The sequence below is a fragment of the Abramis brama genome (genome assembly GCF_963993115.1).
Source record: "Abramis brama genome assembly, chromosome: 4".
NCBI lineage: Eukaryota > Metazoa > Chordata > Actinopteri > Cypriniformes > Leuciscidae > Abramis > Abramis brama.
Window position 1 is genome coordinate 18,754,972 of NC_139966.1, and position 27,244 is coordinate 18,782,215.

The following is a 27,244-nucleotide window of genomic DNA, read 5'->3' on the forward strand; positions in this document are numbered from 1 at the left end:
TAAAATAAAATTACAGTTTGAAAATGTTTATTTACAACGTTTTGCGTTGTGAGTGAGATGTTAGAGAAATCTGGTTGCACTACGCCTGAAACTTAATCATCCACATCTAAACTAAACATTATCATGGTTTAGTTGTATTTTTCTTAAAAATGTTTTTTCTTAAAAATGATCTTGTTTAATCGTGAATTCATATTTATCAGGTTGATATTTAGAAATAAGCAAAGTACATTTATAAAACAAAAAGAACCGGTTAATGGCCTTGTGTCAGAACACAACAGGTTATTCTAACTTTGAAAAGTGTCATACAGTATTTGATTTTGGGTGAAAATCTGGAAAACTACCTTACACATGCAGTGTTTTCGCCAACGGGCCTAAACCGCTGAAGTTCTGACTTCTGAAGGTCTCTCATGTGTAGATTGAAAAATGGTATTTTATTAGCTAAAATCATCATCTTTATTCATAAATATGTCCTCATGGGTGTAAAATGATCTTTCTTAAAATCAGATCATTTCTTATCTTTTATTTACATGGGGCGGGTAAGTCCAAGGAGGCTTCCGTGTCGTTCCGCCATCTTGAAACACTATAATACCAGAGAGGTACAAAAAGCACTAGCACGTTTCATCATCAACACTACTATAGTCAACAACCAAATTATGACTAAAAAACGTTTTAAGCATTACATTAAAAAGGCGTCATTGTAATTCTGAATTAAAAAGTTGAAGAAGGCCTCTCATGCGCAGACTCGCTCGGTTGAAAAATGTTAATTTTAATATGTGCTTAATATCTGCTAACTCTTTATCGCGATGCCCACCAACAGATATTTTATTGTAATATTACTTATTCTAACCCTACCAGTCCAGTAATACTCTACTAACACTAATGAGAGCTTACTTTACACACTCTGACTCTCACAAGCGAGTTGGTGGACATGCAGGTGCAACACTACTATAGTCAACAACCAAATTATGACTTTAAAACATTAAAAAGGCGTAATTGACAAAAAGTCGAAATGATGACTTAAAAAGTTGAAATTATGACTATGCGTCATAATTATGAGATGAAAAGTTGAAATGATGACGTACTAAATTGAAATTATGATAGATAAAGTATTCCATAGTGAAATTTTCTGAATTCAATATAATTGTATTTGTGAAAATGATTTGGTACTGAAACTGAGTTTTCACACATTCTGCTTGTTTCTGCAGTTCGTGTAGGCCTCTAAGACTAAAAATTATTATTGATGATTATTCGACTATTGAGTAGCAGCCTGGATGAAAACCAGGAATCCTAACCGCTAGACCATATGGGAGGCGTTGATACTTCTCGCGGCACATTTGAAAGGCTGCACTGCACGGTACAATATAATGCTGGATCATAGTTAAGCCGAGCCACAGGAGAAGTTTTAATTAAATTCAAATTTAATTTATCGGTATGTAAATAAATATCGGGATAGCTTTTATCTAGGAATCTACTTTCTTCTCGACGGGTAAGTCAAAGGTACGGTCTATTGCTCGGTTGTGTAAATCATTATATAGAACGGTAGAACATGTACGGTAGAACATGTAACAAGTACATCATAACGGTAGAACATGTACAATTAAACTCGATGAAGCGCTATCGGAAGACACGTTGTCATAGATTCTTGGCACATTTACCAAAGTTGAAAAAGCGAGTAGATGGGAGAACTGCTAGAAAGCACTATTCGTTTAAATGCAAAATAGAATTTCACCGCTAGATGGGAATCTTCTAAAATCTTTAACAAAAAGGCCTGCAAAATCGAGGAGGTCAAAGGGCATAGCTTCCTGATATAGCTCTCCCCAAAGTCTGTTCATGCGACCACCATCAACAAATGCTAACATTTGAAACTTCTACATATATTTTGAGTAGATGGCCGGTGGTATATTCTCAGTAAAGGGTTTCACCCTAGTTCGGGAGATACAAGTAAAAATGATCTTATACGATGGGTGATTTTTACTTATCACACATTGCATCTCTCAAATTGTGTGATGATTTTCCAAATGATACAACTTTGTCTAAATAAGAGCAATGTAAAGCCCTAGGATTTCTTAAAAACATTGTGACAAACTTTGACAACATGTTTCATGTTGTATGGACAAAAGATCTAAGATCTCAAGTTTTTGGACAGACGCTGCTTAGTAACAATAATACATAAATCTTCTAAGAAGATATGATTTTAAAGATTTGATTTAAACTTTTAAATGAAATTAGTGTAAACTTTGGATGTAGTCTGGAATGCAGAGAGACTCCCCCCGAGACTCATCTGGTCTGTCGCCCTATATCCTGAAGCTTCAGTTCACACTGTAGTTTATCACTGAAGGGCCTGGGGCTGTTATAGGACGACTTAAACTATTTGCTTTTTTGGATCGTTTTTATCATTGCATAAAGAACTACTTTGCCTCTCTGGAAATAAGGTGTTTTTATTTAGCTAAAACTTTTGTTTACATTTTGAAAATGTAGTTTTCTGTGATGGTTCTGTTTAGATGTACGGGATAGCTATGGAAAGCCCCACCATAAAAGTTGAAACCCCCACATGGACAAAAAATGCTGGTTGAATCTTTTTCGTATAAATGAGATTTAAGACGACCAAGTACAGTTTTTGAACAGACATTGTTTAATAACAATTATACTTTAGGTCACCGTTAAGCAAAAAATAATAATTTATATCATACATAAGTACAGATAAATAGAAGATGAGTATGTATTGAAACTTTAAAGATTTAATTTAATCAATCTTTTAAAATATCTAATGCAAACTTTTTAAGGTTATGCTTTTAGATGAGAGAGAGAATATTTTTTATATACTTATAAAGAACAGAATGTTTTTTAACTTTAGTTAGTGTGAGATACACTTCACAGTGTCACTGTTACCTCTGGAAATGAAAGGAGGGGATGTCAGAATGCAGCATAGACACGAGCGAGGGCCTCTGTTTGAGAGACTTTTTTATACATTTTTTATACATTACATTTACATTTTATAAAGATATCATTTAAACTTTGAAATAAATTTAGCCTTAACACAATGTCTCATTCTGATCGCTGAATAAACCCTAGGAGTCAGAGACGCTGGTGTGAGAGAGAACCACTCTGTGATTTATGGCTCTCAACAGCTTCTTGAACACATAAGTTCAAGAATCGTAACTCTCTAAACATGTGAGATGAATTTTATTCTTTTTACAAGCATTTCGGTAGATTTCTAGCAAGGTATTTATTTTATATTATTTTTGTGAAATTTAAAACATTATTATCACTTTCACTGTGCTCAGGAATGCGAAGGAGCAGAGTCAGGAAAAAAAAAGTCTTTTCTATTACAACTGCAGTCTCATTCATAGGATGTATGGACATCTATATGTTATGAAACAAATATTTTTTTAAAAAGATATCATTTAAACTTTGAAATTAATTTACCACCAACACAGCATTCAAAATGTCTCATCCCATCACTGAATACAACCCTCTGAGTCAGAGACGCTGGTGTGAGAGAGAACCACTCTGTGATTTATGTCTTTAAGAGCTTCTTGAACTTGTAAGTTCAAGAGTTGTAACTCTAAACATGTAAGATGAATTTTATTTATTCATCTAAAATAATTGGTTTCAGTATATTTTTATAACCATTTTATTTATACACTTTTAAGGAACAGTATGTTTTTCAACTTTTGTTAGTGTGATATTAGGAAACCCCTTCCTCACTTTCACCGTGCTCTGGTATGCGAAGGAGAGGGGTCAGAGCTCACATGTGAAGGGGCGCGCACAGACACACACACACACACACACACACACACACACACACACACACACAGAAACGCGCACGGCTCCTTTACTTTTTGACACACATACATTAGACGCGCTATGTTTTGAGACAGTTTTGTTTATCTAAAACTGAAATACTTGGTTCGGTAGATTTTATAAGTATTTCATTATATACTTTTAAAAAGAACAGAATATTTTTTTCAACTTTAGTTAAATTATTTTTGTGACCCATTCGTATGGAATTGATGTGTTAAGAGCTTCTTCAACTCTCTATAAACATGTAAGATGATTTTTTATAAAACTGAAAGAATTGGTTTTAGTAGATTATAAAGAATAGAATGTTTTTTCAGCTTTTGTTAGTGTGAGATTCACTTGACAGTTACACTGTAAGGAGGGGGGTCAGAGCTCGCAGGAAGAGGACGCGCGCATAGACGCTGGTGAGCTCATACAGGAAAGGAGTGTTTTTGTTTTACCACTTTTAATAATTCATTGATTTTAAAAGCATTATTACAACTTTAAAACATTTTTAAACTTTTAGGATTATAATTTCACCCCCTGATATCTTGATCACTGAAGTCAGAGACCGTCCGACTTACAAACATGTAAGAAGATTTTTATTTTTATTCTTTTTTGTAAGATATACTGTGTAAGCATTCCATTATATACTTTTAAAGGATAGAATGTTTTTTTTCAACCTTAGATTATATAATTTATATTATATAAATTATATAAAGGATAGAATATAAAGGATAGAATGTTTTATACACTTTTATTCAGCTAAAACTATTGGTTTTAGTAAGCTTTTAAAAGAACAGAATATTTTCAACCTTAGTTAAATTGCTTTAGATTATATAAATTATATAAATTATATAAAAGATAGAATGTTTATGTAATTTTTATCTAAAATAATTGGTTTTAGTAGCTTTTTATTTTATACACTTTTATTCATCTAAAATAATTGGTTTCAATGTATGTTTTATTTTAAAGGATGAGATTATTTTGTGTGACATATGCTTCTCACTTTCACTGCATGGGGGCGCAGGCACAAGCCATATAACCACACACACACACACATATAACTGGGACAAAGTTCAAACAAACGGCAAAAAAACATCTGTTCTATTAATATAGGACAAAACTAACCGTCAAAATTATGATTTAGTCCTAGATAGGTCATAGTTCAAAACTAACTGTCATACAACATGATCGATAGGCTAGCAGGGTCAATAGGTTAATCCCATGACCGCATTCCGGAAGTTCAACCCGTCAATCATAAAGGTCACCGGAAGTTCAACCTGCCAAAAGGTCAAAGGTCAAAGTCGTAAATCATTTTGACACAAGGTATCTGGTAAGTACTACTTACAATGTATTGCATTGGTGTTTTACTTTGAGGATCATTGCTAAAAGAGAATGTTTTGGTGAGGTACCATCATTTTTCTTGTTCATCTCTTCCAGGATAAACGTCTGTTGTTCACTCAGTCTCGTCTCTAAAGCTCTGATGTTTGCTTTCTGCTCTGTAACGGTGGTGGTCAGTTCTCTGATGTTTGCTTTCTGCTCTGTAACGGTGGTGGTCAGTTCTCTGATGTTCACTTTCTGCTCTGTAACTGTGGCGGTCAGTTCTCTGATGTTTGCTTTCTGCTCTGTAACGGTGGCGGTCAGTTCTCTGATGTTCACTTTCTGCTCTGTAACTGTGGCGGTCAGTTCTCTGATGTTTGCTTTCTGCTCTGTAACGGTGGCGGTCAGTTCTCTGATGTTCACTTTCTGCTCTGTAACGGTGGCGGTCAGTTCTCTCAGCGCTGCATGGATGTCAGTGAAGCACAGATGGTAGTTTTGTTGGCTGTCAGTTGAAGCTTCATCTCTCAAAGTGTCTGTTTGAGGTGGATTCTGTCTTCCGTCCTCAGATCTGAGCTGTTGACTGATCTCATTCTCATTGAGTCCTTCATCTACCTGATACTGTACGACAAACACAAAGGTTTCCAACAGCAGCAGTAAACATACTAAACCCTTCATTCTTCACTGATGTTTGTTTCCAGCTCTTGCTCTGTCATCCTCACAGCCTCTCATGTTCTTTTATAGTGTCCTGATTTACTGTCTTTTGTACTTGATTTATATTGCTTCAGACAAAAAAGTAGTTCAAGTTAATTGTTAACCCTCTGGGATCTGAGGTGTTTTCTGGGACTGGAGGTGTTCTGACATGCCCTGACATTTGTGCTTATTTCTGTTACTTATAACATTGTCATGGCTAAAGTCTGATTACACTGTATTCATAACAAACTCTGCTACAATAATATATCAGCAGCATGTGTGTAAAAGTCTGTAGTTTTGAGAAAATGACGTTTATGCGTGGTTTGTGAAAAAACAAAAAAATGTAGTCACTGAAATAAGGCCATAAAACCCATACTGACTATTTGTTCTCAAGACTTTTGACTTTTAGAGTTTTTGTTTCAAAACTATGTGAAAATCATCCTGCGTACTCATTCACATAAAACAATATATTGATTTAAAATTTGTAAGACATGTTTTGTGTAAGAAAGCTTTACATGAGGAGGCGTGAATCATCATGAATATTGATGTGTTTCACACCTGGGAAGACAAATACCCTCCCATAATGGCCCTATCAAGTGGGACTGTGAGGGAACTACAAACAAAGAATGAGGAGAGATTTAAAAAAGAATGGCTTTTTATCAGGCTATATGTTACAACACAACATATATGATACATGTGAATCGTGCGCGCGTGGATGTGATCACATTAGAGCTAATGAGCACGCGCTTGAGAAACTGTACATCTTGTTGCTTTCATACGGATTACTTAAACATAGAATATTTGTTTTTGATATGATTTACATCATTTAAAAAAAGACACTTCAAGCTTTCTAAAAACATATCTCTCACGTATGTATTCGCTGAGTTACAGTTCATTTTCTGTCACGTTTCAGAATGAACTTCACACTGAGAGAGATGGCAGAACGCGCATCATGTTTATTTTATGAAAAGCAGAACATTTAGTTTTTATGAGTGTACACAAATAAAAGTAGACAGTTAACAGTTTTGAATGATGTATAAAACTTGCCTGTATGACAAAAATAAAGTCTTCTGCACTCATGAGAAAAAAAGCGAGTTGATGCACTTTTTTTGAGACCCCAGGGGGTTAATCATAATCAAAGGGATGTTTCGGGTTCAGTAGATGTTTACCTCTATTCACAACATTTGTGGCACTATGTTAATCACAACAGAAAATAACTTTGACTCAAAGTTGTGTATATATATATTTATACAGATCAGCGGTCAGCATCCTTATGGGACAAATAATCACAGTCATGTGAATGGATTGTCAGATCTGTGCACCAGCGCAGGTTAAAATCTCACACTTTAATAGTATTTATAGCACATAACTTAATAAAACAGGCTGTTGGACTGTAAGGAATGATTACCTCAAAATGTACATCTATATACAAGCTTGAGTGACTTTATTTAAATTAAATACATTAGCTATTGTCACATGCCAGTGATTATCCTGATCTCTGATATATTTATGACTGCTGATATAGATGGTCACATGACTCTCTGCTAACCATGTGCATATCTTACAAAAGTTACCAGGTTTAACAGCTTTATGACAAAAAAAGAGGAAACATTGGATGTTAATTTTACACGGAAAAAAATTGTAAGTGAAATTTACATATGTAATGTTGAAGCCTAATACTAATAAAACAAATGTTGCGGATGTAGTTTAACTTGTGTTTAATCCACAACATTGCATTTAATGTTATTTCCCCCCACATGCAACAAAATACTGTATTCAACAGAAGTAGAACTGAATAAATGCATGGATTAACAAATACAAAAAAGTAATTTGAGGACAAAATCAGTTTCATTCTTTCCTTGCTGTTGCTGGATAATTATATACAAAATATACAGAAAATAACTGTCACGATCAATAAACAGGAAGCAAGGATGCAAGTAATCTCTTTTATTGAATGTAGTAGAAGTAGAACAATGATCGCGGGCAGGCAGGCAACGCAGGGACTAGATGGTCAGATACAGGTGCTGAAGTGATGAGGTGACGAAACAGTGTAGAATCCAGATGAAAACGAAAACCAGTTGAACAAGGAACAGGAAACGAAGACACAAACTGAAAGTCCGACTGGACTGGATACACAACACTGGAGACATCAAACAACGATCTGACAAAGAGAGGAGAGTGCGATGAGAAGTGTGAGATTTATATGTGAGTGAATAGGCAGCAGCTGGTGTGGGAAATGAGATCAGCTGGCGCGCTGATCAGCTGAAACGAGCGGTAACGCCCACTCACACACACACAGAACAACAAATACATGAGACACGAAGAAAACAGTGAATTCATGAACCGTGACAATAACAGGTTATACATGTAAAGTTATTGTCAAGTTAATTTCATGTATAAAAACAGTAAATGTAATTATTAACCTGATTTACAACTTTGTTTGTACAAGAATGCCCTAGATTTTGAGAAATTGGATTTATGCCCTTGTGATAAAGTACAATAACTTGTTTTATGGTACCATAATGTGAGCTGTTGTTTTGCGGTGTGTACTTTGATCTTAACACCTTTAATCTTATTCTTTATTATTCTCAGGTTAGATAAAGTAAGTTGAGTCTTGCCTAAATTATAAGCATTTTAAATTACTTACAATTTGATCAGAAGACTTCTCTGTGGTATGTTCTTATTAAACATTTTAAAACACTATAAATCAAAACTCCGGTAGGCAGTTTTTCTAATTAATAAAATTTATTTTAATTGGTCATTTTTCTTTTTATAATAAACAAAAATGTAAAGGCAAATAAAACTTCATTATTAAAGCATAAACTACAATAATCCTGCTTTGAATCAAAGGTTTAGTCATCTCTGGGCTTCTTGTCTTCAGCTCTGGGCTTCTTATATTCAGCTCTGGGCTTCTTGTCTTCAGCTCTGGGCTTCTTGTCTTCAGCTCTGGGCTTCTTGTCTTCAGCTCTGGGCTTCTTGTCTTCAGCTCTGGACTTCTTGTCTTCAGCTCTGGGCTTCTTGTCTTCAGCTCTGGGCTTCTTGTCTTCAGCTTTGGGCTTCTTGTCTTCAGCTCTGGGCTTCTTGTCTTCAGCTCTGGGATTCTTGTCTTCAGCTCTGGGCTTCTTGGTTTCTTGTCTTCAGCTCTGGGCTTCTTATCTTCAGCTCTGGGCTTCTTATCTTCAGCTCTGGTCTTCTTATCTTCAGCTCTGGGCTTCTTGTCTTCAGCTCTGGGCTTCTTGTCTTCAGCTTTGGGCTTCTTGTCTTCAGCTCTGGGCTTCTTGTCTTCAGCTCTGGACTTCTTGTCTTCAGCTCTGGGCTTCTTGTCTTCAGCTCTGGGCTTCTTGTCTTCAGCTTTGGGCTTCTTGTCTTCAGCTCTGGGCTTCTTGTCTTCAGCTCTGGGATTCTTGTCTTCAGCTCTGGGCTTCTTGGTTTCTTGTCTTCAGCTCTGGGCTTCTTATCTTCAGCTCTGGGCTTCTTATCTTCAGCTCTGGGCTTCTTGTCTTCAGCTCTGGGCTTCTTGTCTTCAGCTTTGGGCTTCTTGTCTTCAGCTCTGGGCTTCTTGTCTTCAGCTCTGGACTTCTTGTCTTCAGCTCTGGGCTTCTTGTCTTCAGCTCTGGGCTTCTTGTCTTCAGCTTTGGGCTTCTTGTCTTCAGCTCTGGGCTTCTTGTCTTCAGCTCTGGGATTCTTGTCTTCAGCTCTGGGCTTCTTGGTTTCTTGTCTTCAGCTCTGGGCTTCTTATCTTCAGCTCTGGGCTTCTTATCTTCAGCTCTGGTCTTCTTATCTTCAGCTCTGGGCTTCTTGTCTTCAGCTCTGGGCTTCTTGTCTTCAGCTCTGGGCTTCTTGTCTTCAGCTCTGGGTTTCTTGTCTTCAGCTTTGGGCTTCTTGTCTCCAGCTCTGGGTTTCTTGTCTTCAGCTCTGGGCTTCTTGGCGTCGGGGGTTTAATGATGTACCAGTTTTTCACTTCAGTCTTTTATACCCCTGTTGTTTCCCACAGATGTTAGGTATAGGTTAGGTTAGTATCTTCTTGATTGACATTAGTTGTAACTTTCCCGAAGTTTCCACGATCCTTCTCAAGGTCTCGCAGGTGCAAGCTGTCCACCTCTTCGTGTCCTTGAACTCCAATAACCTCAACCAAGATGGCTGATTTCATTTTAAGGTTCTAGGAGTAGAACCACAGTTCTTTGTGTCCTTGAAAGCACACACACACACACACACACACACACACACACACACACACACAAACATATACATACATAACTACCAATTACTGTACATCACTGCCAATACAGTATAAGGCATTTCATAGAAACAAACAACATCATTGTAATTAACAAATACATTTGAGAATCTTTCCTTTTACACAGATAATGTTGAAAGTGTGGCATTTAGAAATGGATAGAGGAATGTTTACCGACTACGCCACCCCGGAGACTATTTCCGGGGAGAAACCCTTAACAATTGAGCAAAGCTCACAGGTTCGTTTACGGCTGAGTCAGGTATCAGACATGGGTCGTATAAATAATAAACAAAAAACAAGGAAACCAAAACAAACAAAACAAAATCATTAATATGAAAAAGAAATGTAGGTATATACTGTATGTATATAAAAAGGACACAACTCACATCTAAATAGAAAAATATATGGAACACAATATCAATTAATTGAAAACAAAAAACGACAACAAAACCCTACAGAAACGACTGGTGACAGCTAGGTGGCTGATTGTCTATTGCAAGCTTGTTCAAGGCTTTGAGTAAAATTTGTTAATCACGACACTGTTACGATAGAAGGCGAAGGTACCACGCCACCGGCCCTAAATCAACGGTCCAGCTGATCTTGTACTCGTCAAACACTGCAGATATATACAGTTAATAAAAATAAAAAAAGAACTATCGTTGTGCAACGGATGACACGCGAGCCGCACCAGACGAGTTGATTCGCCCGTCCAATCCAACAATGGATCGCACACTCAGCTCCCATGAACAGGAAAAATAGTCACAGTAACAGTTCGATATCCAACCAATGGTGTAGACGAAGCAGACACGCAAAGATAAGCATCCAAACAACTGCTGGCCCAAACCTGTTGGTGACTCATATAGCGCAGAAACTGGTGCGTGTTAAACGCATTTTCATGGGAACGGCCATTGCCAAAGGCATTTTGGAAAGCTCCTCAGTCCACCCTCGCAGACATTCATACACTCCGCCAGAAGTACGGTGGCTCGCTCACTAACGTGGAGAAGACGCACACACATAGCGTCACTACGGCCACTTTTATATATCACCCAATGAGCGCAATTAAAAACATACCCTTTCTTATTAAAGGAACACTCCACCGGTTTTTGAAATAGGGATTATTCACCTTCTTTCCTACATTTAGATAGGTGGGCAAATACATTTTTGTCTCAGTGCATGCATTGTTTTATTTTGACAGGGTCGGCGCTAGCTTAGCTTAATGAATGGAATCCTTTGTTGCCAGCTAGCATGTCCTGAGTAAAAGTCAAAAAAAAAAAACCCACCTAATTACTTTTTGTGGCCTGCGTATTCACAACGAGTACAAATAGTGATGCAGATTAAGACTAGGCGATTTCCTAGGCAGATATTGACTTGGGACTATATTAGGGGGAAGCACAGGCGAAGCACTGCTGCTTGGGCGCAGAGATATCTTATATATAGATATATTATGTAACTACAATTTTGTAACATTATTTTGAAATTTAAAAATGTTGCAAGAATAAGATTCTGAATTTCTTATTTTGCATCGCAAAGGGAATAAATTCTAAACTTGATGCAGCCCTGTTTTAAATAAATAAACTGTCCCGACACTTTATTTAAACATAATAAAACACATGGGACGTACATGATTAAAACAAATGAATACAATATGTATACACACGTTCAATACAGTAACTACCTCAATTGAGAATTTGATTTAAAACAGTCACCGCCAATGGAACAAATAATCTTTTATAAATGTTCTTTTTATCAAACGGTATCGCAGCCTACGCCCCGATGGAAGGGCCTCAAAGCAGGAGTGGAGGGCATGAGTCTGGTCTGAATATACTGCTAACACATTTTTCTCCATAAAAAGTGAAAACAGCTCTTGCAATGTACTCTGTTTTTGGCCGGTAATCTTATTCTTTTCATTAATTACTCGTATTAATTTATTCTTCTGTCTCATTGTTGAATTTCCATACCATGAAACAATATTATAAGTTAAAATACTTTCAATCATCGATCTATAAACAATAGTTAGGATCCTCCTATCAATGCAAAAATTTCTTAACTTCCTGCGTAGACCTAAACGCTGTCTTGTTTTCTTATGTGTCTGGTCCACATTTTCCTGGAATGAGAGTTTATCATCAATGATTGTACCTAGATATTTAAAATTTGAGACTTGCTTTATCTTTACACCTTTTATAATAACTTGTTCATATGGGAGGCCAGCTGTACCTTTCCTATTTTGATTCCCACAGCATAATTCCTTTGTCTTCTCAATGTTCAATTGTATATGTCTGTTGTCAAACCATTGTACAAGACTTTTAATATACTCAAAATAGGTTGAACAATTTTTGTCTGTTTGGCAAGAAATTAAAAACATAAGAATTTAAGAAATTAAAACCAAGTCATCTGCATATTTAATTAAGGTGAGATCATCCCTGTTACATTGAAGAATTACAACATTAGAACTGGGCAAGACCTATTTGCCCTCAAATTACAATGAATAAATTCAACAAAAGAGTTAGGAAAAATGCAAAAGAGAGAAAGTTGGTTTTAACAGTTTGCAAGAGAATAAATTTAGCAGCAAAACAAAAATATAAAAAAAACTAGAAAAATACTAAAGAAAAAGCAAAATTGTGTTTAAAAAAACAGTAGAATAAATCGAGCAGCCAACAAAAACATACAAGGATTGTGCAGAACAAAAGCAGAGTGTCACCACTCTTAATAGGAAATAGCAAATAAATCAAACAAGCCACAAAAAAATTATGAACTGCAAAACAACCCAAAAGACAGAGCGATCTTTGTGAAATGGAAATCAACAAAATAAAGTGCAAAAAAATTATATTTAGAAGATACAACGGCAAAGAAGAGCAGAGAGCATTACTTCGAGCCAAATGTAGATAAAATCAACATAAAACAAAGCAGCAGTGCTATCCGTGGGCAGGACGTGAAACGAACCCGGACTAGCAGTCAACACTCCCAATGTTTTAGGGAGAGCTCCGATGACGAAATGATGAGTGCATAATCAGGAGCATACACACAACAACGGCAACCACAGCAGCAGTGCGAGACCCACACGAGAAACAGAGCAGCGGATTCGAACCATACGAGAGGGAATGGCAGTCAAGCAATCGGAGTTTATTCTCTCCAATGTCCACACCTGATGCTGGAAGCAGCAACAGTACAGCGTTCACGACACGTTAGTAATGTTGACAATGACGTCGACCTCAATCACAGGTTATATCACTATGGTGACAGCCAACTGGCACATTTGCTGTCACTCATGTAACACATTGTCAAAACAAAATATTTAATAGTTAATTTTACACACTAGTTTTGCACGCATATTTTTTAAGTAAATTTCACGTATGGAATTAAGTAAACTCAACTTAACTAAGTTAAGTGAAAGTAACAAAGAAAATAAGTAATTTTAACTTGGCTAGTAAAAGGTTGAGTAATATGAGTAATGGTGAAAAACTGTTTAACGGTCTAACTCGACAATTCAGTACTTCACAGTTCACAGTCTTTGTAATATGTTTTAGTAATACATTTCTAACATTTATAATGTGTTTAGAATTTTTTTTTAGAATTGCCTTTACAGGGACTTTAAGTTGTCATTGCTGGCAAATTACCATATTAGGGGGATAATCCACGGATAGCTGTGCATTTAATGCACGACATGGAGGCAAAGCACCGCCTGACGTTAAGTGGAGTTTAGTTTACTTGTTTAATTAAAAGGCACCAGAATGAAATGGTATTTACTCCAGTAACATTTTTCTGGGGGAGGACCCACCCACTTTTTTTTTTCTTCCGACGCCAATGTAATGACCCAAAAAAACTGCATCTAGCTTATAATCTCTTGAATATGAAAACACAACAAAAAACAAATCCATTTGCCTTAACCATTGTGCGCTGTTCAGGGTCTTTTTGACCCACATTTCTGATTTTCATTCATGGGGATAACATGGATCATTTGACATGGTTTAGTGTAAGATTTTTGCCCATCTTTTGGAAAATGCTGTTTTAAAAGTAACAAATTATCACTTTAACCAGTAGATGGCTGCAGAGCACCACTATTTGCTATTTGCTTTTTGACTAACTGAAAGACATCTTTTCACAAGTTTTTCCAGTTATACTCATATCTACATATAATGAAATCACAAATATAATAATAAAAGTTACTTTTTGTCAAAGTTTAGGCACTTTTTGTACTGAAAAAAAAGAATCTGTTTTTTAGTAGTGTTATATTATGATTAGAATCAAATGAATTTGATCAATGGACAAAATTCATCCTCAAAATCAGAAACAACACAGAACACACATAGACAGAAATGAAGTGGCACACTTTAAATTTGTAGAATTATATGAAAAACAGATGTTTGAAATAAATGATAAACTCTAAAAACTCCAACTTTTCTCTTTGTAACATCCTGATCAGGTTTGATTCTAATCATAATGTAACATTATTGAAAAAGTAACTTTTATTGTTATAATTGTGATTTCATTATATGTAGATATGAATCTAACTGGAAAAACTTGTGAAAAGATGTCTTTTAGTTTGAAACTTTTAGTACTTTTAGAGCTCTGCAGCCATCTACTGGTTAAAGTGTTTTTTTTTTTCTTAGACTAAAATCTTACACTAAACCATGTCAAATTATCCATGTTATCCCCATGAATGAAAGTTAGAAATGTGGGTATTTTATAAGGCAAAATTTTTATTAATTCTTTTTTTCTTTTTGGAGAATTTTTCTTTTCTTTTTTTGAACATTTTGTGGAGTAAAAATGGCCAAATGTGGAGTAAAACATTAATAAACTGAGTAAAATTACATTTGTTTAAAATATATATATTGTTACAAAATTACATTTTGTTGCCTGGGGTCTCTCAGACCCCAAACAGCCTGACTGTAAACCGCAAACGAACAGCGCACAAGGGTTAAAGTTGTGGAACATAGTGCAGAACAAAGTGCAGCCATAACAGGGCATTGTGTATCAAAAAGTTCAATGAAAATAAATAAATACAAATAAATAGAATGAAGAAAAAATATACCTATATAGAGATGTCATTTAAAGGGTTAAGTTACGTTTATGCACTAGGGCTGTCACGATATGATATCGCGATTATCGCGTCCAAAATAAAAGTTTGTATTTACATAATAAATATGTGTGTACTGTGTATAATTATTTTATATATATAAATACACACACATGCTTGTATATATTTAAGAAATATTTGCATACTGTTTATAGATTTATATATAATTTATATTATATAAATATAAATATTGTATATCTAAATAATTTTTTTTTTTTAAATATATACATGCACGTATGTGTATTTAAATATACAAAATAATTATACACAGTACACACACATTTATTATGAAAATGCAAACTTTTATTTTGGATGCGATAATCGCGATATCATATCGTGACAGCCCTATTATGCACTAAACAAGACCAATAAACTTGATTTATTAACCTATTAACACAGTATACCCCATTTTCCCATGATATATGTACTTACAAGGCATTTGCCCACCGGCAACTATAGTTGCCGCTTGGACTTTTGACTAAGTATACAAAAAACTATAGATCTCTTGTAAGATTTGTTTTGTTTGGATGATTCTAGAGACCTTCATGATTATGTAGATATATATATGTCAACAAAAAATACTTATTAGTAACATGAAAATGACCTTTCTTTGGGAGGGTTTGCCTTTGCCATGCTTCCTGGAAGTAGGGGTAGGAAGTTGACAGCCTCATGTGACAGGGAGGAAGTGAATACCTTTTTTTTTTTCTTGAAATCCTTTATTTGGTTGTTTGCTTGCATGTCATTGAGAAATAAAACTTGGACAACATCTAGAAAAATATTTACAAAAGGAAAATAACAACTATGCACTGCGGCAACTATAGTTGCCGGTGGGTTTAAATGGGTTAAAAAAAAAGATATTACTTAACAATCTAGATTTACTACTTTAACAAATACTTTTGAGTCATATGTGAAATTCATGGCTCTTGTCTCTCTCAGTGCTCAATGTATAGACAGCTCAGAACGTATAGTGTATTATACATACTTTTATACAGTAATCTATTTCAAATTATCAAACACACACATTCGTCCTCATTAATACAGGTTCATTTGTTAAAAACTCATGATTTTCATCTTAAATCATACGCTTGGTTCAGAATTATTGGAATCACATTCTGCAAATCTCCTGTTCTCTTAAGGGAAACAGTATGTAACCACTGAAAGTGTTGTGGTTACTTCCATTATCATATATCCTCGTGTTAGACCCAAGTCTCACATAGACAACATCTCCAACCTCCAGGATCAACACAACTCCATTAGAGGAGTTTAACAGATCCTTTGGCTGAACATCATATGCTACAACCATACGCTCTCCATTCTTAAAAATGGATGCAGATGCTGGAGTTCCTTGATGACTATATACAGAGATTCTGAACATGTACGCTCCTTTCAGTGGGGCTGTGAAAACACCTAAATCAAATAACAAGAGATACAGAATCAGATGTTTCATGTATGATTGCTTTATTACCAAACACACAGTGTGATAGTTTTGAAAGATGGCTGGTCATTTAATTCTCTAATACACATTACACAATTGCAGAGAGGTCTGAATGGAGCAGAAGGGTTTTCATTACTATAAACTGAGTTTTATGACTCATTTCATTGATAATTACCTGTAATTGGGTTGTAGGCGTTCCCTATGTTTGTGAAGACGTTCCTGTAGGTTAGTGTGATTTCAGTAGTAAAAGGACCAATATATCCACTGCCAGATTTCATCAGTGAAGCTGAAAATGCTATTTCTCTGTCTGATATTGAAAAACATAAACATTATTGTAATATATATATATATATATATATATATATATATATATATATATATATATATATATAACACTGTGAATGTAGGCTATACACTGAATTTAAAATCATTCAAGCACAGTTTCACCTCTATTTTCCTTTCTCAACTCCCCTTGACCCAGAGTAAGATTCAAAATTTCTGTGAAGGAATAAAATTTCTGTTAAATGACATTCACACTGCTTATTGTAATAGATAAAATCAATTTGCACAGTATACACTCAATTTTACACTAACATTTACACTACGCAATGTATTGCATTGGTGTTTTACTTTGAGGATCATTGATAAAAGAGTGAATGTTTTGGTGAGGTACCATCATTTTTCTTGTTCATCTCTTCCAGGATAAACGTCTGTTGTTCCCTCAGTTTCGTCTCTAAAGCTCTGATGTTTCCTTTCTGCTCTGTAACTGTAGCGGTCAGTTCTCTGTTGATGGTTTTCTGCTCTGTAACTGTGGCGGTCAGATCTCTGATGTTTCCTTTCTGCTCTGTAACTGTGGCGGTCAGTTCTCTGATGTTCACTTTCTGCTCTGTAACAGTGGCGGTCAGTTCTCTGATGTTCACTTTCTGCTCTGTAACGGTGGCGGTCAGTTCTCTCAGCGCTGCATGGATGTCAGTGAAGAACAGATGGTAGTTTTGTTGGCTGTCAATTGAAGCTTCATCTCTCAAAGTGTCTGTTTGAGGTGGATTCTGTCTTCCGTCCTCAGATCTGAGCTGTTGACTGATCTCATTCTCATTGAGTCCTCCATCTACCTGATGCTGTACGACACACACAAAGGTTTCCAACAGCAGCAGTAAACATACTAAACCCTTCATTCTTCACTGATGTTTGTTTCCAGCTCTTGCTCTTCATCCTCACAGCCTCTCATGTTCCTTTATAGTGTCCTGATTTACTAGGTTTTGTAAATGATTTACATTTCTCCAGAAAAACAAGTAGTTAATGGTTTATCGTAATCAAAGGGATGTTCCGGGTTCAGTAGATACTATTTATATAGATCAGCAGTCAAGTCAAGTCACCCTTATTTATATAGTGTTTTTTTTAATAATACAGATTGTTTCAAAGCAGCTTTACAGGGATAACAGGAAAATAATGAAATAAAGTTTGTTTCTAGAAGAAAATAGCATCACAGTCCAGCTTAAGTAAGTTCAGTGATGGTTCATTTTTGAATACCTGCTCTGAAGAAAACTGTAATGTCATCGTCCAACTCAGTTCAGTTCTCATATAATGGTGTCAATGCAGACATCTCAATAATATTGTTGAATATTAAATTAAATGTCCCCAACTAAGCAAGCCAAAAGCCAAAGGCGAAAAAGATGACAGTGGCAAGGAACCAGAACTCCATCAGGTGACAGAATGGACAAAAAAAAACCTTGGGAGAAACCAGGCTCAGTCAGGGGTTCTCCTCTGGCCAATGAACAAAGAGTCTGTGATTATGATTCAGGCAGCATTATAGGTCAGAAATCAGATTAGATCAGAACATTTAAAATATTTATCCAGTTCCATCTGGTTGAAAGATGAGTTTGTTGAGGACCAGTGCTGATGGCTGTCGTGTCGATGAGGGGAGAGTCTAGTTGACACAATCTCTGCTGATACGAGTGACATAAATTATATGATTCAAAATTAAGTGTCTGTATTAGTTACCAGACTCTAATAACAAAACAGCATTTAAATTATTTACACTTTGGGCTATATATTTATATATAAACGGACCAATTGCACACCAGAAAATCACAGGAACGGCTACTGGAGGTAGTGGATATTCACTGAAGAACACAGGAGCCAATAATGCAGTAAGTACTTTACTTCGAATAGTTTCCCCAAATAAATGTAGGCCTTTTCAAAAGAAAACAATTAAATCAACAATAGGAAAATAAAAACAACAAATAAATCACATTTTTTCAATGTAAAGTAAATAAAAAACTCTTCAAATATAGTCAGTTATCACTGGTTTAGAGTCACCTATTACCGTCACAGTGAATTAACCCTACTAACACCAGATTCACAGTGTATAAGATAACCCTCTCCTCAAGGAAAACACCTTGAAGGCAAATCTCAGTTCAGTCAGTCACTGATGTCAGATTTCGTTCAGTCACTTATCTCAAATCCAACTATGCATCCGTTAATTCACAGTTCCATTCAGAAAAAAAAAAAAAAATCCTTCCTGAAGAAAGAATGAAAAGCAAACTTGATGTCTCCGTTGTCCTCTTTCTTCTCCTAGCGGACCTATTAAAAAGCCAGAGATCGCAACACAATATATATTATCTGTGCTCAATATACCTAAAGTACGAAATTTCCTTATATTACAATCATTATTCACATAATAAAATGTTTACAATAATTTTACATTAACTTCTCTCTCTTTTTTCAGGCTCACGTGTATCACGTCAAAGCCACGTGAACTACAGCTCCATGTGAGACTAACTAAACGATTAAACTTTTACATTGCAAAATCACATACGAATAACACATACATCTTACAGTTTCAATAAACATTTGTATTCACAATTGTCTTGTGCTTATTTCAAAATAAACAGCAATCGAACAATAACTCACCAAATCCAGTATTTCCACACGATAATACTTCAAGATTGACATCCACACGAACATAAAATTAACTGGATTCTTTCAACACAACTTTCTCTTCATGAAATCCAAACCGTTTTTAGACAAAATCAACAGTTTATACCTATTTCCTTCTTTTTAGAGAATACTTGCTCTAGCTTATTGCTCTCCTCTCGGTTGCTTGACTCAGCAGGGCGGAGTTTCTCAGTCTTCTCTCATTGGTCAATTCTATTCTCAAGTCTTATTCGAATTATTCCTCTTCCACATTTATTTATTTTTTCCTCTTACATTATATTTCAGATAACAATCATATAACTATGCGTTATGATTGATTTAAACTATACAATTCTTATTATTAACCCTCTGGGGACCAAAAACGCGCCTGCGCGTTTTGCTCGGTTTTTTTTTTTAGCAATGAAGAATAAACACAAAATGCTCTGTTAATTTTGATCTTTCATTTTCGTGTAATACATCAATCGATCCTGTTCAGTTTCTATTTTTTTTCTGTATACTCACAATAAAAATAAAGTGTTTTGCTTTTTGACAAATAAAGAAAAATTAACATGATGCGATTTCTGCCTTCTCTCTGTCAGTAAACTCCCATTTGAAACGCGTTCGAAAATGATCTATAACTCCGCGAAAATTCAGTCAAACAGGCATACAGACCCACGGGCATAAAGCTTGAGATCGCATCTTTTAAATTAAGTAATTTATATAAAAAACAAATATTCTCAGCTTCTGTAATCTGTATAAAAAGAGAGCGATTCCAGTCGAGCTCATTACGAGCTCATTCAGAAGTAATGTGACCACTCCCCGGAGAGCGCGTGCTATTCAAACGCAAATTCTGAGAACCATTTCAGACCTGTGAAACGCCCACATCAGCTGTAAACAAAGCGCCGCGAGTGAGGCATAATATAGCCTACCTTATGGAGAAAAGTTTCCTCAGAACAGTGCTGATATGAGGAGCAATAGATCCCGCTGAGGAGTGAGGTAGGCTGTTATCTTTTCTCAAGTGTTAATGTGGAATAACGTTATGGAATAACGTTAGTGTAGGCCTTTGTAAACCGCAAAAAGATGAATCGCGTTTCTATAATATGAATCGCGTTTCTGTGAGATGAATGAAGGGTACATATTTGTAAAGACTGTTTAGCCTAAATATGAAATATGAGACTGAAATATGTTGAAATAAAATGTATTTGTATAAGCAACGTATTAAACTGCAAATTAACATTTATATTCCCTAATATTTCATAAAAAGAACGTTACAGTCAGGCGAAGTATGAAAGACAACATTTTGTTGACTAGATTTGGGTACAGTTTTTACTGTAGAATATACTGCCACATCAAATAAGCTTTTGTTTAGCAATTTCTGCTCATATCTACATCTATCTATCTATCTATCTATCTATATATATATATAAAATACTATTTTTGTCAAAAATAAAGTCATAGACTAAGATGTTAGATGTTCCAATGTTGGCTATATTCAAACTAATGAATACATATGATAAAATGTAGGCCTATAATCTTTTCTTTTTTTTTACAAAGAAAGAGTACACTTGAAATATTGTTGAAATTGTAATTATTGTTGTAATTGTAACCTTTTTAATAAAATAGCAAAACATATTTACAAGATAGATGTAAGCGAAATCTTAAATGGTCAATATAAGTCTTCTTCTAAATATATCTTTTGTCCTTGCATTGTGGCTCAGTCAGTGTCACACCTGAATGAATGGCTCATTACACATAATGGGTGGGACATTGTATTCTCAGGTGTAAACCACTCCTCCTTCACGCCCCCCTCGCATATTGGCTTTCCAAGCAAAACCTGTTTTACACCATTTAAATCAGGGGTCACCAAACTTTTTTCTCTGGGGGCCACATTATCATTCCTGACTGTGATGGGGGGCCGGGTCCAGGTCAGCTATATAACATAGAATTGTATGACCCAGACCAAAATGACCACCAGCAGGCCTCATTGTGTAGTAGAGATTACTAGCCTGGCACAGCCATCCACACTACTATATCCACACTACTAGGCCTATATCAACACTTGATTCCTGGCACATATTTGTTTATCTTTACTAGTGGTTTGCAAAAGTTGTAATCGAGTCTTCACACTTTGTTTTAATTAAAGTTATTCTTCACAAATAATCGTTGGTCCACTATTCTTTGAAAACTCTGCACTCTCTTTTAGGGGTGGAACGGTACACAGAAGTCACGGTTCGGTTCATACCTCGGTTAAGACATCACGGTTCGGTACGAGTTCGGTACAATGGAGGGAAAAGCAAAACATGCAGAAGGCTTGTGCATGTCTCAGGCTGGACCACCAAAAGAAAAATAAATGTCTTAACCCCTTACCAGTCAGGGATCACTGGTGATCCCAGATTATTTTAGTTCAAAATATGTTTGAGCTTATATATCCTTGTATTTAAAAAAAAAAAAGTTTTATTAATAAAGTAAAGGCATAGAACCAGTTTATTTGTAGTGCACTGACAATAGTTTTATATAATTAGTTCATTAATTCAATTAATAAAAATACCTTGATACAGTATGTTTGGTAGTTGTGCCTGAATGAATTGAAAATTAATCTGCTACGTTTCATGTTTTTGCGTTTCCACTGTTCGATCGCGGCCGCGCCTCACACACACACACACACACACACACACACCGATCGCGGCCGCGCCTCACACACACACACACACACACACACACACAAATATAAGTAAACACTTTACGACTTTTCGATCGCACCCACACCTCTCTCTCAACATATTCCAGCATAGCAATATTTACATCGCAGCCTGCTTCAGAGCTAAGGCGGAGCTACAGATTAGGTGTCCCTAAAGAACCCGCGTATCTAACAGTAGTTCCGCATTACATTAATTAAATTGCACGCGAGTTTTATTTATTTTTTATACCGTGTATTCTCCGTGTAAATGTATGTACCAAACCGTGACGCCCGTACCATGACGTACCGTCCATGACGACTTTTGGGGATTGCCTCATAGGGCCGGTTCAAGTAGTGGGGGGCAGAGGGGCTGGGGGGCCAGTCAAAGGGGGGTGGCGGGCCTGAGTTGGCCCGCGGGCCTTAGTTTGGTGACCCCTGATTTAAATCAATGTATTTTTTTTTTTGTGATCGATAAAGCAAGACTATTTTCACATAATTTTGAAGCCAGAACTCGAAGCGACAACATCCATTAGTCAAAAGTCTTGTGGACACATATTTAATATGTGTTTTGTGGTCTTATTTCAGCAACTTTCATTTTTATTTTTTCCAATAACCATGCATAATAGGGCTGCACGATTATGACAAAAATCATAATTGCCGATTATTCCCTTGAAATTGTAATTGCGATTATTAATTACGATTATCACAATTTACATTGAATATATATATATATATATACAGTGAGGAAAATAAGTATTTGAACACCCTGTTATTTTGCAAGTTCTCCCACTTAGAAATCATGGAGGGGTCTGAAATTGTCATCGTAGGTGCATGTCCGCTGTGAGAGACATAATCTAAAAAAATAAATCCAGAAATCACAATGTATGATTTTTTAACTATTTATTTGTATGATACAGCTGCAAATAAGTATTTGAACACCTGAGAAAATCAATGTTAATATTTGGTACAGTAGCCTTTGTTTGCAATTACAGAGGTCAAACGTTTCCTGTAGTTTTTCACCAGGTTTGCACACACTGCAGGAGGGATTTTGGCCCACTCCTCCACACAGATCTTCACTAGATCAGTCAGGTTTCTGGGCTGTTGCTCCCTCCAAAGATTCTCTATTGGGTTTAGGTCTGGAGACTGGCTAGGCCACGCCAGAACCTTGATATGCTTCTTACAGAGCCACTCCTTGGTTATCCTGGCTGTGTGCTTCGGGTCATTGTCATGTTGGAAGACCCAGCCTCGACCCATCTTCAATGCTCTAACTGAGGGAAGGAGGTTGTTCCCCAAAATCTCGCAATACATGGCCCCGGTCATCCTCTCCTTAATACAGTGCAGTCGCCCTGTCCCATGTGCAGAAAAACACCCCCAAAGCATGATGCTACCACCCCCATGCTTCACAGTAGGGATGGTGTTCTTGGGATGGTACTCATCATTCTTCTTCCTCCAAACACATGTTTAGTGGAATTATGACCAAAAAGTTCTATTTTGGTCTCATCTGACCACATGACTTTCTCCCATGACTCCTCTGGATCATCCAAATGGTCATTGGCAAACTTAAGACAGGCCTTGACATGTGCTGGTTTAAGCAGGGGAACCTTCCGTGCCATGCATGATTTCAAACCATGACGTCTTAGTGTATTACCAACAGTAACCTTGGAAACGGTGGTCCCAGCTCTTTTCAGGTCATTGACCAGCTCCTCCCGTGTAGTTCTGGGCTGATTTCTCACCTTTCTTAGGATCATTGAGACCCCACGAGGTGAGATCTTGCATGGAGCCCCAGTCCGAGGGAGATTGACAGTCATGTTTAGCTTCTTCCATTTTCTAATGATTGCTCCAACAGTGGACCTTTTTTCACCAAGCTGCTTGGCAATTTCCCCGTAGCCCTTTCCAGCCTTGTGGAGGTGTACAATTTTGTCTCTAGTGTCTTTGGACAGCTCTTTGGTCTTGGCCATGTTAGTAGTTGGATTCTTACTGATTGTATGGGGTGGACAGGTGTCTTTATGCAGCTAACGACCTCAAACAGGTGCATCTAATTTAAGATAATAAATGGAGTGGAGGTGGACATTTTAAAGGCAGACTAACAGGTCTTTGAGGGTCAGAATTCTAGCTGATAGACAGGTGTTCAAATACTTATTTGCAGCTGTATCATACAAATAAATAGTTAAAAAATCATATATTGTGATTTCTGGATTTTTTTTTTTCGATTATGTCTCTCACAGTGGACATGCACCTACGATGACAATTTCAGACCCCTCCATGATTTCCAAGTGGGAGAACTTGCAAAATAGCAGGGTGTTCAAATACTTATTTTCCTCACTGTATATATATATATATATATATATATATATATATATATATATATATATAGAGGCATATTATTATACATGTTTACTTAAAAATTGTGAACACACACACAAGTACTGTCCCCCTTTACTTAACATAGACATAAATTGTTAGAATATGACTAATAGTAAAGACTACTAATAAATAAACATTAGGCCTAAGCTAAAGCTATTAAATAGCAGTCCCAAACTAGCTTTTGTTAATACAATGTTGGTAAGAGCCACCACAGTCTTTTACAAATATAAAAAATAACACAAAGTGAAAATAAAGTGGCATTTTGGGGTTAATATTGAAACGACAGTTACCATGGTGAATACACAATACTAACAAGAACTGTTAATGAAACATGGAAACTGCTCCTGGCGAATAGAATGAAAATCATCCCTGCATGCAAATCCTTCTCAGCTAACACACGACGTACCAGTAACGTGATTTATTGGTATTTTACTTTTATTTCATGACTTACTAATTTACAACGTAACAACGTTGCATGCTCGTAGTTTCCTTTGCACTTTATATACAGTGAAGCGATACACGGCGCGCGCCTCCGCATTTGCGCGTGCAATTGAAGAGTGTGCGCTACGAGTACAGTATAACGGCTGACAGCACAGGAACGTCCGTTTTTCTGAGGTGAAATATTTTTTATTTCAGCGTACACATACGTCACTGCCTGGTAGTTCCTATTGTGCTGGGTTTTCTGAAGTAGTTGTGATTCGCCTCTCATAACATAACATGCTCTAAATGCACGCAGAGTGGATATTTTTTTTATTTTTTTTTTTGTAATCGCGGTTTTGAACGATTACGTAATCGTGGCATCCGTAATCGTAATCGCGATTAGAAATTCGATTAATTGTGCAGCCCTAATGCATAAACATTATTCTCTTAAAAATACAAACATCTACATACACGTTGCTCGCATATTATGGTAGCCCTGTTTGTGCTATATAGAGTGAATTTACACCTTTGCCATTAACATGTTTATAAATAACTGAAAAAAGCACAAATGTCAAGGCATGTCAGAACATCTCAAGGGCCCCAAGAACACCTTGGTCCCCAGAGGGTTAATCCTGAAATTAAGTCAGGGTTACAAGAGTCTAGTTGACACAATCTCTGCTGACACTTCAGGGATGCTTTGTGGTCATGTCTAGTTGCAGGTCCTCCATCTGATCTGGATACGGCCTAGATCCGGCATTGTGCATCCTTAAAGCTTGTGCACACCGGGACGATTATCGTGTGCACGAGATGTTTTTCAGCGCATCTTTTTGTTCATACCCAAGCGATTTTCACTGCCGTACACAGAGTGAATATGCACATTCACTCCCTGAATCCTATTTGATCTGCAATTCCTCTCCATAACAACTCCCTCTTGTAAAGACCACCCATTGGCCAAACGACGGAAATCCAATGGTCTGGGTGATGGTATAATGCGTTATGTCTTTTCAGAGCTTCAGTGAAGTTCACTTTATTTATTAGAATTTAGTTTCAATATTACTTTATCCCTATGCTAAATCTGACTCCAATTTCAAATGATAATCAAATTTAGATTGTGTTTCTTATTAGAAAATAATCATAAATATTGATTATGACTTAATTTAGATCTTTGATTATTCTGAGTATCCCATATTTTCAATTATTCATTCATTATGGACCCGGTTAGTGTTGTCAAAAGACCCGGTACTTCGGTACCAAGTCGGTACTAAAAAAATGTCAACGTCACGGTACCAAGTTTTCTTAAGTACCGGTGGTACCGAGGACCCGTTCAAACCTGGTTCCTTGATGCGCATGCATGCACGCATTCACTGAGCGCGTGCAGTTGCGCTTCCTCTTTATTAAAAGCACTGAGACATGGCGACCGGCGGTGTAGCTGATGTGGTAAATCCACTTGTTGATAAAAAAGTAGGAAAGAGCCATGTGTGGAATTATTTCTTTTTTTTCTGCGCACAAAAAGTATTCTCGTCGCTTTATAAACTTAAGATTGAGCCACTGTAGTCACTTGGACTATATTAACGATGTCTTTAATAACTTTTCTGGGCCAGCAAGTTTCAGTCCCTTAGAAGCCTATGGAGGAGTGATCCAGCTCTCAGATTTAATCAAAAATATCTTAATTTGTGTTCCAAAGATGAACGAAGGTCTTACGGGGGTTGGAACAACATGAGGGTGAGTAATTACTGACAGAATTTTCATTTTTGGGTGAACTAACCCTTTAACTAAAGGACAAAGACAAAGATATGATTTCCTCAGAGACATTCAAATAGATTTTTTTTTAATGGATATAATATTATGGACATCGACCAGAAGAATAAATGCTATATCAGATGCAGGTTATACACTTGTTTAGTCAATCTCTCTTTAGTCAATATTTTACATACCTCACACTTAGTAGCATGGGCTTGAGCATACATCACATCGAGGAAAGGTTTCATTGTGGTCATCTCCTGAAGAGCAGGAGGGACACTAGCAGCTTTCTCCAAGTATGGACAATATTTGCCAGCCACATCCATTGCAAAGAATTGCACCTAAGCTCCTTCTGAAGATACAGAGGGAAGGCAAATATCTCCCCCTGTACATATTAAGGGCTTTCAGAAGGAATCCGTGGCAACACACAGCGACCTCTATTCATCCGATTTCGAAGTCCCCCGTGAAGTCTCCCTGCTGCTGTCCACTGGGAGTTCCCACATGTGCCTCTTCCCTGTGTCTACAACACACATAACAAACACAACAAATCAAATAAAAGCAATAGTGTCATACAATATATGGCATTTATTC

At 36.5% G+C, this 27,244-nt stretch overlaps 1 protein-coding gene across 1 annotated transcript; it reads right to left on the reverse strand.

Annotated features, from left to right (window-relative positions):
* Positions 1-15,391: 15,391 nt before the first annotated feature.
* On the reverse strand, positions 15,392-17,780 carry LOC311081884 (uncharacterized protein). Its single transcript, XM_084112579.1, has 4 exons — positions 17,213-17,780; positions 16,987-17,037; positions 16,715-16,846; positions 15,392-16,511 (listed from the first exon to the last, which is right to left on the reverse strand). Exons 1-4 carry the CDS (start codon positions 17,709-17,711, stop codon positions 16,210-16,212), a joined length of 984 nt encoding a protein of 327 aa, XP_083968705.1. The 5' UTR covers positions 17,712-17,780; the 3' UTR covers positions 15,392-16,209.
* Between the last annotated feature and the right edge of the window lie 9,464 nt (positions 17,781-27,244).